This window comes from Nansenia antarctica (genome assembly GCF_963989245.1).
Source record: "Nansenia antarctica genome assembly, chromosome: 16".
Taxonomy (NCBI): Eukaryota; Metazoa; Chordata; class Actinopteri; order Argentiniformes; family Microstomatidae; genus Nansenia; species Nansenia antarctica.
The window spans coordinates 15,086,338-15,103,837 of record NC_137686.1 but is presented as its reverse complement, the minus strand read 5'-3'; the positions used below and the strand labels follow the sequence as shown (position 1 = coordinate 15,103,837).

The following is a 17,500-nucleotide window of genomic DNA, read 5'->3' as shown; positions in this document are numbered from 1 at the left end:
ATGAGTCAAGGTGAAGTACCTTGGAGGTGAGGTCTCGGTGGAAGAGGCCTTTGGAGTGCAGGTAGCCCAGGCCCATGGCGATCTCACAGGCCAGCTTCACCCTGGTGGACCAGCTCAGGTGTTGGTTACTGTCCAGCAGCTGCTCCAGGTTGCCCCCGTTGATGTACTGCAGAGGGGGGAGGGGGAGACGACAAAAGGGGGGGGGGGGGGAAGAGAACAATGCTTAGGTTACATGGTTGGAGGGTTGACAGTCCGAGTCTGTAGCTAGCATCTTTGTGTGTGAGTGTGTGTGTGTGTGTGTGTGTGTGTGTGTGTGTGTGTGTGTGTGAGTGTGTGAGTGTGAGTGTGTGAGTGTGTCAAGGGAGTCTGGTGGAGGTAGAAATGGGAGGACAGGCTCATTGTAATGCATGGAATAGAATGAGGAATGGTATCATTCTACCTTATAAAACGGATGGGTGAAATCAAGCAATCTGATTGGTTCATAGCCGTGGTATATTGAGCGTATACCACAGCTACGATTAGTAGAGCCTCATCACAGTTCGAAATGAATACGCCTGTTTCACGGTTAACATTCCAAATATAACAGACTTTTAATTCAATCTCAAGGACATTTTATCAACTTAAAAAAAATAAAAAAGAATAATCCTACGCAAAGTAACCATGTAGATTCCCAATATGTGGTCTGTTTATCAAAATAAAGCCTGTTTGAAAATGTGTCGAGACGTTTTCGGAGTGCCCTGCCTGCGTCCACTACAGCCGCGCGCTGTGACAACAGCACTTTAGTGGGTGTACAATCAACGGAGACATCCAAATTAATGTAAATAAATAGATGCAAATAATGAAAATGTGTAAATAAATGATAAATTCCTATGAAATCTACAATGCTAGTAGCCTAGGCTAATGAAAAAGAATGTTAGTGTTGTTGCTTAGCGACCAACTGCAATAAGAGGAACTATTTTATTTGAGGGGAACTATTTAAGATGATTAATTACGAATAAAAACTATTTGAATTTGAGTGTGCTTTTCTAATTCATATTGACAGTGTTGGTAACCGTTTTATAAAAGCAATAGCTCACTTCAGGCCAGTGGTATATGCTTATTATATCACAGCTAAGGGGGTTGCCGTCCCTCCGCTTCGCGTCGGGCCGAACAACGCCCCTTAGCTGTGATATAATAAGCATATACCACGGCCTGTCGTGAGCTATTGCTTAAATATACCATGCCATTCCATGCATTACAATGAGTCCGTCCTCCAATTTCGACCTCCACCAGCTTCCCCTGGTGTGCATGTTGCATGCACTCTACATGTTGATGTTCTGTAGAAGATACAGTTGAGGGGAAGATACAAGGATCACAACAGTGATAGACTTGTACCTACAGACCTTTCCATCCCCACTACCCCCCTGTACAGTTTCTCTCTACTGTGAATAAATACATTAAAAAAAAGAAAAAAGCATTATGACTGCCAATGGCCCCAGGCTCTACCATAGATTACTTTTTCTTATGATGACTGATGGATAGATTCACTTACTTAGACAAATGTATTTGTTGCAAGTTGCTTTGGATAAAGGCGTCTGGTAAATGCCACAAATGTAAATGTAAATACAACAGGAAGGTTGGGCTTTACACTAGCATCTCGATCTGGATATGATCTGTGTTGGCTGTATTTCACATCATCTGTCTGGGACTTGAGGGGCAAAAGGATTAACCAGACAACAAACAAACAAATTCAACAAGAAAGTCGAACGAGTGGAAACGTCAATATTACCTTTGAGAAAACATGCTCATGACTTAAGTAACCACATCCTGTTTCTACACAAAGTTCATATAGGGGACGCCAGTAGGCCTCGTCATTGTAACAGCCTTTCATATTGGTCACTGCATCCAGGAAGTCAGGCCACACAGGGCTCTACAGTGCGACCATTTCACTCGCATTTGCGACTAAAAATACATCTGTGCGACTAGAGAAATAAATTCACGAGCACACGTGCGAGTACCGATAATTTTCTCTTTTTTTTTTTTTTTTTAATTCTAAAAATAAATCTGCGCGAACCGTGTGGCCACATTTTAAGCCGTCAGCCAGCCCGCTACGACCACGGGAAGTCATGTTAAAAGTGAAGTTACTTCTGTTAAACTGGCGCTAAGCTAACATCGCTAATCGCTAACTCCCTTTTGGGCCTTAAAGAGACAAGCGCCCTTTTCTCATCTCAAGCTTCATTAGCTTCATTAGCTCACCACATCTACAGATTTGGTCCCACACACTCCAGATTTGAACCCAAGGTTACAACCAGGGTTAACTACCCAGGGTAGAAAGTAGAAAGCTCTCAGACCTTCAGAACCCATTGAAAGTAGTGGAGGTACTCCAGAAGTCCAAATGCATCTCTAATCCTAGGAAACCCTAGGAAGCAAGTTGCCTAATGGCATGAAAATGCAACATGTTGTACTTGAGTGTGGCAGAGAGGTGGGACCCCCGGGGATGGTGGTGTGCTAACAGCTAGCCGCCGCAGAGGCACCGTGCTGGGCTGGCCACCTCCACATGTCACCACCCCGGGCAGCATGGGGCTGGGGACTGGTCATCTGGATGTGGGGTAGTTTAATACCCCTAGATATGGAGTTGTCTGGCCACCGTGTGTGACTGATGTAGCCTGACCCAGCAGCAGGGAGGTGGGCAGCATGGAGACAGACCTCTGCATGGCCTGGCTGGGCTGCTAGCTGACAGACCTAGCCCTAAAGCCTGGCTGGGCTGCTAGCTGCTAGCTGACAGGCATGACATGGATGAATGAATGAACATGCTGCTAACCAGGAGAACTTGACACAGCTAGTTACCATAATACAATGCCATCAACTCTGCGTCTAGTAGGGCTGTAGGCATGGGCCAATGTGTGATTTTGGTGCAAAAATGGCAAAATCACTAATAAAAATGTGTTATAATTACATTTTTCACTGTGCTCCTAAATTTCTTTGTGTGCCCCTAACATTTTTCATTTAGGAGCACATGTGCTCCTAGTGAAAAAGGTTAGCGTAGAGCCCTGCCACAGACCTCAATCGACTGTCTGAGCACTCACATACACTCACATACACTCACATACACTCAACATAGCACCAATCAGATGCCGACAAACTGACTGACGGACTGACTGACTGATGACATCATGACGAACAAACTGACCGACAGAGTGACAGAGGGACTGACTGTGTACAAGGAAGGGGAAAGCTAAGGGGGAATCCGATAAGAGGTTTTAAAAGTAACCCTCTCTCTCTTTACGCTACGCACACCAGATGAAGCCATGCCAAGCCTGGCACAGAACAGCCAGACAGAACAACCAGTCAATACATGTACTGCAGAGCGCTCTGGCCAAACGTCCCCTCATGACTAGGAACACAACTGAAACAAGACGAGCCTGAAGAAAAACCCTAAAGCTGAAAATAACAAAAGACAGTACACTTGACAAGTTCCACGTCAGTAGGTGCTTTACCCAAATTCTCGAACCGTCGTTGTCATGGCGTTGGCTAACGCACAAACAGATCTGGATGTTTGCCCAAGTTCTAGAACCATTTGTTGTCACGGCGTTGGCCCAAGCACAAACAACAGATCTGTATAATCCCAGGCAACCCAAGTGAAACCACCGAGATTAATGAAACGAAGTGAACAAATCAATGACTGAGATGATTAATCTGAGTGTCATCCCTGTAACGAGGCCAGCGGGTGACGAGTGGGCAGGGAGACAGGACGGGACAGACCTCCTGACTGACCCAGTTCTGTCTCTGCTGCGTCCGATGGCCTGGAGCGCTGACCAGGGGGGGCACGCCACAACGTCACTCCGGGACGTGGGAAACCCACCACAGAGGAAACCACCAAAGACTCATAAGAGCTCGTAAAATGTTGGGGAATGTGGCCTGGGGTGGTCCAGTGGTCTAGCACCGCGGTCTACAGTGCACACATATGCCCATGTTGGCATGGGTCCGAATCCGGCCCATGCCCTGCTGACATGCCTTCTGTCCCTTCTTCTCCTTATTTTCTGTCTGTCTTCACTATATCTGTCCAATAAAATGAAAAATATGAGTGGGACTGCCCCACTCAGAAAAAAGAACTTAAAAAATATATAGAAAAAATGTTGGGGAATTATTTTCACTTTGGGGGATCTCTGCGTCAATGGTTCCAGATACAACTCCAAAACTGACTTCAAAAGCTGTAATCCGGAAACTCCCAAGGTATCATACTTCACTTATTACCCTGGGCCCTGTATTTCAAAAACAGATCTATCTAAGAGATTTCAGCTCGATCTGATCCTGGATTGCAACAAAGATCATTCTGGTCCAGATGAAACATCACTGGTAGTACCGTAGTTATTGAAATAGTGGGCCCAGGAGACCCAGTTTATCAGGGGAGGTCTCAAGATCAGTCCTTGAGGTCCCACGTCTCCTCTGAGCTGGGTAGAACTGCCTTTAGTTACTGTGCTTCTAGGGTGTGGAATGGGCATCTCTGGCTCTGCACTCTCCTGGTTTGCTTCCTACCTGGCAGATCGCTCCTACCTGGCAGATCGCTCCTACCTGGCAGATCGCTCCTACCTGGCAGATCGCTCCTACCAGGTGATGTGGAGAGGATCGCCGTGGGATCCCCCAGGGCTTCGTCCTAGGGCCCTTACTGTTCTCCCTCGATACCAAGTCTCTTGGCTGGGTAATTTTCTCACATGGGTTCTCCTACCACAGCTACGCAGACGACACTCAACTCTTCCTTCTTCTAGCACAACGACTGCCAATGGCCCCAGGCCCGAGCATAGATTACTTTTTCCTGACTGGTGGATAGATGATTCACTTACTTAGTCAAATGTATTTGTCCCTTTGGATAAAGGCGTCTGCTAAATGCCAGAAATGTAATGTAAATGGAACGACTGGCAGGACACCCTGTTTCACTGAGCCACTTCAGAAACTGAATTGCAGATTTAATCTTGGAGGATTGTTGTTGTTATGAATGATTGTTGTCTATCGAAACTGCACGTAAGTGTGCTGATAGATGATTAACTTACTTAGTCAAATGTATTGTATGTGTTGCAAGTCGCTTTGGATAAACTAAGGCATCTGCTAAATGCCAAAAATGTAATTGAGCGGAAATAGTCTAAATATTGACGTGTTTAGATTATACATTTAGTTGTTGTTATTGTTGTTGTTGTTGTTGTTGTTTGTTCTGTAATCAGGGCTTTCCCCTGTATAAACAAAATATAAATAAAATAACATAGTCAAAACACTCACTATGACTTAAATCCACGACTTTAACGTAACGTTTAGGCTTGAGTGTTAGTTAGAGGTCAGTTAGAGGTGTATACTGTAGGCCAGTCTTTGAACAGTGCGAGGTCTACTCCGCCCCTGTTTACCTTGTCCTGATTAACCTTTCCAAGGGATTAGAGAGCAGGATTAGACTGGCCAAGTCGGGAAGAGGGCAGTCACTCTTGATTTGTACTTTCCATCGTCTGGCTTTGTCCAGGAAGTAGCCTAATCATGACAACATGAGCTCAGTCAGACAGAGGTGTTGGTGGGAAGCTCTACAAGTAGGCAAGATAGCCACTGTTTATGTGTGTGTGTGTGATCTGTGTGTGTGTGTGATCTGTGTGTGTGTGTGTGTGTGTGCGTGTGAGTGCGTGAGTGAGTGAGTGAGTGAGTGAGTGCGTGAGTGAGTGAGTGAGTGAGTGCATGCGTGTGAGTGTGTGTGTGTGCATGCGTGTGAGTGTGTGTCTGTGCGTGCTTGCGTGCAAGGCTCTAAAGCACTGAACCCCCCCCCCATGCTATCCTTGGTAAGACTCTCTGAGTCTGACCCCCTCAGTCTGGTGTCTCCCCCCCCCCACCGCAGACGGACCATCTCGGGAGAGGATTACAGAGACTTTGCCGGCAAATTCCTCTGTAGCCCCCCCGCATTTGTCGTCTGCCTGCCAAGAGTAGGAGTACTGCAGGGCTAGGAACCTCGACGTCTCAAGCCCTGACGAATCCTGCTGCCAGTCTCACTGTTTCGATCAGAGAGCAGGGTTAGTGGATAAAGAGAGTTACCCTCTACTACCCCCCCCCCCCCCAAAGACAATGTAAAGCCCTTTAAATCCAGTCCATTGTCATTACCTTCATCAGTGAACCAGTGGAGGTAGAAAGCATTTAAGCTACTCGGTCACGTCTTTTCTCTGTCCTAGCTCCCCGCTGGGGGAACGAGCTTCCCACTGTTGTTAGGACTGCAGAATAGACTCTGCCGTAGACTGAAGACCCATCTCTTCAGGCTACACCTTAACTGTCCCTCCTAAGACCTCGTCATCCCCTCTACCCCCCTGTACAGTTTCTCGACTGAAAATACATTTGAAAAGTCCTTCCTTCTTCTAGCATCATGACTGCCAAATGCCCAAAAAATGCAAATGTAAATAGGAAAAAGGGCTTATTGTAATGCATGGAATGGAATGAGGAATGGTGTGTTTGATATCATTCCTCATTCCGTTCCATGCGTGACAAAGAGCCCCGCCCTCCGATTTCCACCTCCACCCGCCCCCCAGGCGGTAAACACGAGAGGAGAATAAGTGGGAAGTCACGCAGATGATGGACAGACACACAGACAGATCTGTTCTATTCTTAGGAAAATGGCCGTCTGATGACATGACTCAATCACATGTTTATGACTGCAGTAAGGAACAGTTCCCAAAATGAAAGGGGGAAAGAGCCCAGGAGATTGTCTTCTCTGGCCGCCGCGAGCAGCTCCACATAATAATCTAATCTCCCCCATGGGTCGTGGATTAGTCCAGATTATAATAGTCCTAATGCGTCTTTCCGTAATGTGTATCAGGCTGCCGGGAAGCAGAGGGTGGGGAACTGTGTCCACGCTTAGCGGACAGAACAGGACAATACAGGAGATTTAGCTTAGATGGAGAGGATGCATCTCCAAAGTCTAGCCAGGCTTCCTCTCCCTCTCCTCTCCTCTCCCATCCTCTCCCATCTGCTCCCCTCCCCTCCCCTCCCCTCCCCTCTCCTCTCCTCTCCTCTCCTCTCCTCTCCTCTCCTCTCCCCTCCCCTCCTCTCCTCCCCCCCGCCCCCCTCCCCTCCCCTATCCATAAACTGACATAGAAAGAACCAGGGAAAGGACTCCTCTCCTCTCCTCTCCTCTCCTCTCCCATCCGCTCCTCTCCCCTCCCCTCCCCTCCCCTCCCCTCTCCTCTCCTCCCCTCCCCTCTCCTCTCCTCTCCTCTCCACCCCTCTCCTCTCCTCTCCTCTCCTCTCCCCCTCTCCTCTCCCCTCCCCTCCCCTCTCCACCCCTCTCCTCTCCTCTCCTCTCCTCTCCCATCCGCTCCTCTCCCATCCGCTCCTCTCCCCTCCTCTCCTCTCCTCTCCTCTCCCATCCGCTCCTCTCCCCTCCCCTCCCCTCCCCTCTCCACCCCTCTCCTCTCCTCTCCTCTCCTCTCCCCCTCTCCTCTCCTCTCCTCTCCTCCTCCCCCCCCACCCCCCCCCGCCCCCCTCCCCTCCCCTCTCCATAAACTGACATAGAAAGAACCAGGGAAAGGACAAGTGAGGGCAGATTCTCAGTATGGACACATTCTCCTTATCTCTTCCCCCTATCCTGACAGGCCTACGCTGCCAGACCGGAGCAGCTGACTGAGAGGAGACCGGGGAGGCCAGGGGAGGCCACTGCAGCCAGACCGGGGGCCGGGGGCCAGGGGCCTTTGGCCTGCATGGTAACCTGACTCCTCGTTTCCTACGGGACTCCCTGCTACTCCCTGCTGCCACGGGCCATCCATAACGGAGGTCGGGATGTAGCGTAAGCGGTGCAGGCCTCTGTTTACGCAATAGCAGGATGACAAACCACCATAGTGTCCTCATTGCGGTTCACTGTCTGCGGCTCAGAGTTAACGCCCAAGACAGTTGGATTAGTATCTCAGAGGGGGTAGGGGTGTGTGAGGGGGTGTGTGTGGGGGTGTGTATGGGGGTGTGTGTGTATGAGAGACAGAGAGAGAGGTGTGTGTGTGTATGTGTGGAGAAAGAGAGTGAGTGTGTGTGTGTGTGTGTGTGTGAGTGAGTGCGTGTGTGGAGAAAGTGAGTGTGTGTCTGTGTGTGTGTGTGAGTGAGTGCTTGTGTGTGTGGAGAAAGTTAGTGTGTTTGTGTGCGTGTGTGTGAGAGTGAGAGAGATAGTTTGCGTATGTGTGCGTACGTGTGTGTGTGTGTGTGTGTATGTGTGTGTGTACGTGTCAGCCACTTCTCCTTCTCCCATCATCAACAGATAAACAAACTCAACTTCCTTTCCTGCCACAATTCACAACGCTGCACGACTCATCACCCCAGGTCCTCTGGCTGACTGAACACTACAGGCTAATCATCAGCACACGGTTATCTATCTGCATCACACCGCATGCATGCACAGCACAGCACAGCACAGTACGGCACACAGTGACTCAGTCACACGCAGGGGAGAGGTCAAAAATAAGTCAAGCGTGAACACACACCCCGCACGCCTGGTAGATGTCTTCCCTTAGGTCTCTGGTTGAACACCAAGATGGCTTTATACTGATGTGTGTGTGTGTGTGTGTGTGTGTGTGTGTGTGTGTGTGTGTGTGTGTGGGTTGGTGCGCGTTTGTGTGTGCGTGCGCATGTGCACCTGGCCGCGTGTGTGTGTGTGTGTGCGCATGTGCACCTGGCCGTGTGTGTGTGTGTGTGTGTGTGTGTGTGTGTGTGTGCATGTGTGTACCTGCCGGGGAACAAAATGTTCTTTCTTTTGCAATTACAGGTTGAAGTCCTCTAGGTGATGTATTGTTCACCTGACAAAACCCCCTAATAAATCGTTGTTTAGGCGTCTTGCTGTGCCTACACATGCGCAGTTGGTCACACACACACACACACAAACACACACACACACAGCCAGGTGCACATGCGCACCCACCCACAAACACACAGACACCCTTTCATAATTCTCTCTCTCACACACACACAGACACACACAGACACACACACACACACACACACACACACACAGAGGTAATCAGTGATCCCTCTCTTACCTCTGTCAGAGCGTGAAGCTGGCCCTCTTGGACACACACTCCCATGAACCTGAAGAAACAACACAGACAGAAAACACTGTAAATGGTCAGTAAATGAGTGTCTGTGTGTGTGTGTGTGTCTGTGTGTGTGTGTGTGTATGCGTTCACTGAACTTCACTCCCATGAACCTGGAGAAACACCACAGACAGAAAACACTGGTCAGTAAATGACAGGGAGAGAGAGACAGGGACAATGTGGTGTGTGTGCGTGTGTGTCTGTGTCTGTGTGTGTGTGTGTGTGTTTGTCGGTGTGTGTGTGTGTGTATGTATGCGTGCGTTCACTCCCATGAACCTGGAGAAACACCTCAGACAGAAAACACTGGTCAGTAAATGACAGGGAGAGAGAGACAGGGACAATGTGGTGTGTGTGTGTGTGTAGGTGTGTAGGTGTGTGTGTGTGTGTGTGTGTGTGTGTGTGTGTCTGTGTGTGTGTGTGTGTCTGTGTGTGTGTGTGTGTGTGTGTGTGTGTATGCGTGTGTGCGTTCACTGAACTTCACTCCCATGAACCTGGAGAAACACCACAGACAGAAAACACTGGTCAGTAAATGACAGGGAGAGAGAGACAGGGACAATGTGGTGTGTGTGTGTGTGTGTGTGTGTGTGTGCGTGTGTGCGTTTGTATGAGTGCGTCTCCTCTTCAGCTGGGCACCTCTCATGGACACACGTCAAGTCATTTCTATAGACAAGTCAGATGCTACGAGGCTAATCCACAGGGGTGTAAAATGTGAGGTTTGAGTCGGCCGTCTGCAAGCTGTGAAAAGGTCTCCATGTAGCCTGAGGCTAGCACGGTCCTCTCAGGGGGGAAACCACAATCCTTTACTACCTGGAGAGGAAATGGTTAAAATATTTCCACACTGGTGGGCAAGACCAAACAAGGGGTGCAAACAAGAATGTCATTTTCAGGAAGGAGGAAAAAACAAGGACCTGCATTCCATCTCGCTCTCTTTTCTTTTCTTTCTTTTCTTTTTTTTCAAACACTGCTCACACATCTCAACAAGCCAGCAGCAGAAAGCCCCAAGTCAAAGTCGTTTTTCTACATGACACCCATTAACTGTATCAATATCCTTCTCTCACTCTCACACGCATACTCTCTCTCTCTCTCTCTCAATCTCACACACATACTCTCTCTCTCTCTCTCTCTCTCTCTCTCTCACACACACACACACACACACACACACACACACACACACACACACACACACACACACACACACACACACACACACACACACACACACACACACACATACAGTCTCTCTCTCTCTCTCTCTCTCTCTCTCTCTCTCACACACACACACACATACACTCTCTCTCTCTTTTTCTCACTCACATTTTATTTATTCACACACACACACACACACACACACACACACGTACACAGGCTAGCGACTGTTGTTGGAGCATTCACGGTCGTTATGGCCCCAATAAACATGAGACTCAACTTTGAGGGTCCTCATAGGATTTCTCTAAACAAAGACCCCCTCAGAGTGCTCTTCAAAGCCCCCCCCCCCACACACACACAGACACACACACCCCCCACGGTAGAAGTAACTGCAACAAAGATGTGATTGTAGCACACACAGACTCAGCCTCTCACTCTCCCTACTCACTAGTTAGGGTAGAATGTGTTCCTCTGCAGAGTATTAGAATAATCAAGTTGTGGTATGAGAACCAGAGACATGGAATAACTTGGGTCGACGCCACGATAAATCATTCAAAGCCGTGATGGATTCATCTGAGGACGCGGGTCAACCACTACTTAGCGGTTAGTAATGGATTAGAAACCTCTCAAATTTAATTGTCCGTAAAAAAAATAAAACACAACATAAAACAAAAGATCATAGACTCGTGTAACGCGAAACAGTTTCATCCCCGGACTCCCATCAGAAGACATCCAGTTCAGTGGGTTCAGAAAAAACAACCCCGTTTTTAATGTTCCCCCCAGCTCCATGATTAAATGCATCTGTGATGTTGTGTGACCTACTGGATGCTTGTTGTGTACGAGAATGTGGACGAAACCCACATGTATGTAAACACCCTGCCTGTGGCCGAAACATTGGTCATCTTCCCACATACATGAACACATACATGTGAACTAGCAAGAAGCAAGCAAGAGACATACATGTGAACTAGCAAAAAGCAAGCAAGAGACATACATGTGAACTAGCAAGAAGCAAGCAAGAGACATACATGTGAACTAGCAAGAAGCAAGCAAGAGACATACATGTGATCTAGCAAAAAGCAAGCAAGAGACATACATGTGAACTAGCAAAAAGCAAGCAAGAGACATACATGTGAACTAGCAAAAAGCAAGCAAGAGACATACATGTGAACTAGCAAGAAGCAAGCAAGAGACATACATGTGAACTAGCAAGAAGCAAGCAAGAGTGCTTTTCCTTTTTCTAATGTCCCATTTAGGTGCCTGCAACTTGCCACGATAAACACACTAACTAACTAACAAACTAACTAACGAACTAACTAAATAATGAACTAACTAACAGCCTTGGATGCTAAGCCCGTAGGAGGAAAGTGAGAAAGTGAAAGGGAGGTAGTGTTCCTCCCGGGGTAGAGGCTAAGCTTAGGTCTACATGTCAACGGAATCCAAACGGCGGGGCGGCGTTTCAGATGGCGTTTTAGATTAATCCATTGTTAATAGGTTTGTGACCTGCTTTTCGCTGGAACGCGGGAGATCGAGGTCACAATCAGACGACGAGTGATTCCATTACGGAGGAGGAGGTGGAGGAGGAGGAGGAGGAGGAGGAGGAAGAGGAGGAGGAGGAGGAGGAGGGGGAGGAAGAGGAGGAGGAGGAAGAGGAGGCTAATGTCATGTTAACTGGAGGCTCCAGCTCTCCCAGACTGTTTTTTAAAGATCAAAAGGAGGGAGAACAAACAGAGAGGATATTCCGTCACTTTCTGGAAATAAAGAGGATTAACAAAGCAGTCGCTCGGCGGGGCAAGCTCCTGACGCAGAAAATACGATTTTATATGAATATTAGGGCATTAGTGTTACTCACAAGAAGACCTTTGTAGGTCTGCATTCAATTTAAATCAATAATAGGCTTACAAATTCCATTTGAGAGAAAAAAAGACGTGGTTCAATAAACCTAAAATATAAGCAATTATTTAATATCATTAGTGGGATGTTCTCATACTGTACAGGCCTAGGGGTGGGCCCAGACTTTCAAAACCTTTAACCTTCATCAGAATGATCCAAATTCGTTTTTTTTCTACCCAGGATCAGATCTAGCCTATCTAGCATACTAGGAGAAATCAGCCAGTTCGATCCGATCCTGGATTGCAAAAAACTAATCTGGATTACAGTGTCATGGTAACACAGCGTCATGGTAACACAGCGTCATGGTAACATGGTGTCATGGTAACAGTAACATACCTGAAGTTGACCTGAAGCAGCCCATAATACTACCCAATAACACATGGTAAGTTACACAGCGTCATGGCAGCACAGCGTCATGGTAACACAGCGTCATGGTAACACAGCGTCATGGTAACACAGCGTCATGGTAACACAGCGTCATGGTAACCTACTTGAGGATGTTGGGGTGGGACAGGCGGTTCATCAGCTGGACCTCCCTCAGCATGTTGGACCTGTTGCTGCTCAGCTTGTTCATCTTCAGAGCCATCACCTGGTCCGAGGCCCGGTGGCGCACCTGGACACACACAACACACACACCTGGTCAGTTAGGATACACCTGGACACACACACACACACACACACACCTGGTCAGTTAGGATACACCTGGACACACACACACACACACACACACACACACACACACACACACCTGGTCAGTTAGGATACACCTGGACACACACACACACACACACACACACCTGGTCAGTTAGGATACACCTGGACTCACACACACACACACACACACACACACACACCTGGTCAGTTAGGATACACCTGGACACACACACACACACACACACCTGGTCAGTTAGGATACACCTGGACACACACACACACACACACACACACACACACACCTGGTCAGTTAGGATACACCTGGACACACACACACACACACACACACACACCTGGTCAGTTAGGATACACCTGGACACACACACACACACACACACACACACACCTGGTCAGTTAGGATACACCTGGACACACACACACACACACACACACACACACACACCTGGACACACACACACCTGGTCAGTTAGGATACACCTGGACACACACACACACACACACACACACACACACACACCTGGTCAGTTAGGCTACACCTGAACACCATTGGACCTACAGAGGTAACACACCTAGTCAGGAGAAACACACAACACAACCATCTGGTTTCGGACGTAGATTGAAGACCAATCTTAGCAGTCCCTCCTAAGGACCTCCTCATCCCCACTACCCTGTACAGTTTCTTTAGGCCTACTATAAATTAATAATAAAAGAAAAAGTAATTCTTCTTTCTTCTAGCATTGCAACAGACAATGGCCCCTGGTCCTAGCATAGATTACTTTTTCTCATGATGACTGATGGATAGATGATTCACATATCGGTACTTGTGATGTATTTGTTGTAAGTCGCTTTGGATAAAATGTAAACTGGTCAGTCAGAGGCTCTGTGGCGCAGCTGAAATGATACAAGACAAGTGTTGGCTATGTGAGTACCCCTAGAAACGCAGGGGTAGGCAGGTAGATGCACAGGTACAGGCATGCCGCAAGTCACGCACAGGTGGAGGCAGCCGCACTAAGACACGCAGCGCACTGGGACACATCATACAGCTACTGGTGAAGGAAACAGTCGGCCTAAATGCCTGTGTGAATCACACCAACACCACCACAGCTTCCTTTGGTATCTAGATCCCCTGGTTATGGGGAAGTCGCTTTGTTATTCAGCAGCAAAGAAACGCAGAGTTGCCAAATATTTAAAATAAACGATTCCGAGGCAACAAAAACCAAAACAATAGAAAGTAAACACTTCTGCTTCCCGGCGTGCTAAAGGAGGTCAGCGTGCTGCACTGGACTGCCATGCAGGGTTCCATGCAGGGTTCCATGCAGGGTTCTATGCGACGGCAAGGCCTGTCGCTGCAGCGGATGAGATCAAGGATGAGTAGTAGTAGTAGACTGTCATCCAGCGGTACTGGTGGTGGTGGCAGCCCTAGATCTAGTCAAACACATCTGTCAGGATCTGTACTTGATTTAGTTGGCCTGGTACAACTCAAACCAACGGAACAGCCTTTAATTAAAGTAGAGGCCTAGGCTTACTGTACCACAAATGGGCTACTTTAAAGAGTATTATATTTGGCTTCGGTCTGTGCAGCAACAGCACCAGCCATCATTTGAGAGAATACTGAAACACAGGCTAAAAAAAGACTGCTCTCTCTGCCTAAGAAACCACACACAGAACAGCAACATCTACCACCTCACAGAACCTCCGAGGCACATGTTCATATAGAATATAGGCTCGGCCGCTTAGCTGACGCTTCGATCCAAAGAGACTTACGTGGCAGTGAGTGCAAAAATGCTTCAGTATATACGGTCCCGGGCGGGAATCGAACCCACAACCTAAGCGCAGTCAGCGCCATGCTCTACCGACGGAGCCACAGAGGACAAACCCTCGATGAATAGAGAATAGAGACAGAGGCTAAAACAAACAAACATGAATGCTCGAGTCTGATAAGCCACAACAGACAGACAACATGACATGTCGGCCTCAAAACCATGACAGAATGGCCCCCGTTGTGTGTAGCACACATCTGGGTATTGTGCGTTCTCAGAAGGAGGACATAGATAGCTACAGGAAGAGAGATGCGTCCGGGTGAGAACGTAGTGTGAGTGAGCTGCTGCTGGTATCTAGCTCTGCTGGTTCTCACTTCCTCTAGCTGTAATGGGGAGATGAGATGACACTTGACTGGCTGAGGCTGAGACTCTCTCTCTCTCTCTGTAGCCTAATATACCTGTTGCCTATAGGATACCTTTCCTCATTCCATGCATTACAATGAGCCCGTCTTCGATTTCTATTTCTCTTCACTAGCCTCCACTGGTGTAAAAGAGAGATAGATAGATAGATGAGAGATAGATAGATAGATAGATAGGTAGGTAGATAGGTACTGTAGGTAGATAGATAGATAGATAGGTACTGTAGGTAGATAGATAGATAGATAGATTGGTAGGTAGATAGGTACTGAAGGTAGATAGATAGATAGATAGATAGATAGGTAGGTAGATAGGTACTGTAGGTAGATAGATAGGTAGATAGATAGGTAGGTAGATAGGTACTGTAGGTAGATAGATAGATAGATACTTTGTTGATCCCCGAGGGGAAATTAAGGCGTTACAGCAGCTCACAAACAACAACAACAACAACAAAATAAAGTGACAATAGAATACAAATATAATAGACATCTGAAACATTCTATACAGCAAGAACAGTTCAATAATGATTGAACAAACGTGACATCAAATAGGTGACAAACCGTACGTTTGCCGTACGTGTCACCTGACGGTAAAACACACGGTAGCCTGATTCTTTCAGAAAGATACAAGGTCATCAACAACAGCAGGGAGCAGAGGGGTCAGGAAGTGTGAGGTACTGAACAGGCCTGCAGCAGCTATCTGCATTCAGACACCAGCTCCACTGTTCTGCATGGTACCATGCGCCTTCTTCAGCCACTCTTGAGGTTCCTGTCCAATGGCAGGGAGGGGGGGAGGGAGGGGAGGAGGGAGGGAGGGAAGGAGAGAGGGAGGGAAGGAGAGAGGGAGGGAGGGATGGAGGGGCTGGTCTTCCCCGTGTGAGTGAAGTACCACCAGATGGTCTTCTTAGACCACTTCCCCCACCATCCACCACCAACCCCCCACACCGCTCTCCCCACCTCCCCTACCCCCTCCTCCCCCTCTCTCCCCACCAAGAGAGAGAGCAGCCTGTCACAAACAAAGGCCCATACGCGGCCGCAGCAAGGCGCTTCACCTCCAATCTGTCTCTGCTCCGACCTCCTCTCCTCTCCTCTCCTCTCCTCTCCTCTATACTGGTCTAGCAACGGACAGTCGGACACACAAAGCTGACCCTTCAATTCAATCCCGATCTTTATACAGATACAAGCAGACAGCGAATTGCACTAATATATTGAGTTATCACTGTCAGTTGAACCATCAAGCCAACTGCTTCGGTGCTGCATCTTACAGTAGCAAAGGGCTAGAATCATCTACAATATGTTATGGCTATCATGTGTAATGGTAGTGATTCACGATAAATAAATAAAAATCCACTTTCCAAGTTCACGCAAGCTGGGGGAGAGTTTTTATTGACGCATAATCATGACGCATGATCAGCAAGGGGAATGCCTGCAAGCCTGCCATGCCTGAAAGTCTTTCTTTGTGGAAGTTGGACAGAGGTTGGGGATTCCCCCTCCCCCCCTCCCCCAACCCCCTCCCTCCCGAGAGAGACCAGGCTACATGGTGTAATGACTTCCCCCTTCAAACTGGGGCATGAGCCCACTTAACCACCATGCAGCCAGCCCATCCCCCCACTAAGTCAGAGCTGGGGGGGATTGTGTTTTTTAACCCCCTGAATCCCACGGATGGGCAGCTACTGGAGACAGATAGATCACTGTGGCTGTTCTAGAAGCCACAGCACTGCAGACATTCTGTACCGTGCATGGTTCTAGAACCATCAACCATCATGGGCTGCATTTGTAAATTCGCTCAGAAAAATCTGATCAGCACTCAGCAAGAGGAAATGCCTCTTGTCCAATCAAGTTACTTGGGTCCCTTTATGACGTTGAACCCGTTGAGCGTGCGCTCCGGTGCTCTCAGAGCGAATTTACGAACACAGCCATGGTGTCTCTTCTCTCTGCTCGGAAACTGAGGATGTCGTTGTTCTTTTAGGTGCGCGTGGAGAGTCTTGAGTTATGCTCCAGAACATTCCATCTGTACTGTGGTCTATGCCCTGTGGCCAGATACAAGAGTATATTTAGATATTGGTAAATAGTAAATGGACTGACTTACATAGCGCCTTATTCAGCCTCTCATTCACCCATTCACATACACATTCACACACCAGTGGCGGCAAGCTACCATGCAAGGCGCCGGTCTATATGTATTTTAAGGCGGCAGAACGTGGACAAAGTGTCAAAGTGTCAGAGGATAGTAACTGAATACGATAACCAAATGAAACAAATGTGTCTGTGACTTTTGTTTTGTTTTATTGACCAATAGCGGCCTTTTACTTTGAAATGGCTAAAGTCAAAGAAAGGCCGATATTGCAGCAATATGGATATTGGACATATTGCGATTTCGATTGTTAAAACATATTTACTCAAGCCCTAGCCCGAGCTAAAATACGCCCTTGTATTCAAACAACATACAACTGCATTGAAAACGAACACGGCCAACCATCCATGCAACGCCCAGATCATGGAGGAGGAAATGGTATATAGGTTACAACAAGTCCTCTTCATAGAC

The 17,500-nt window shown here is 47.8% G+C and overlaps 1 protein-coding gene across 2 annotated transcripts in view; it reads right to left on the bottom strand.

The window, feature by feature from the left end:
• The window catches only part of tesk2 (testis associated actin remodelling kinase 2), a 36,547-nt gene that overhangs the window by 13,978 nt on the left and 5,069 nt on the right, over nt 1-17,500 (bottom strand). For both annotated transcript variants that reach the window (XR_013937852.1, XM_080546779.1), the window contains exons 3-5: nt 12,596-12,717; nt 9,012-9,060; nt 20-166 (exon numbers count right to left, since the gene is read on the bottom strand). Coding sequence is in view for 1 of the 2 variants with exons in the window: in XM_080546779.1 (XP_080402905.1) it covers nt 20-166; nt 9,012-9,060; nt 12,596-12,717 (318 nt within the window). In the remaining variant the exon portion in view is untranslated. The remainder of the gene's footprint in view (nt 1-19; nt 167-9,011; nt 9,061-12,595; nt 12,718-17,500) is intronic.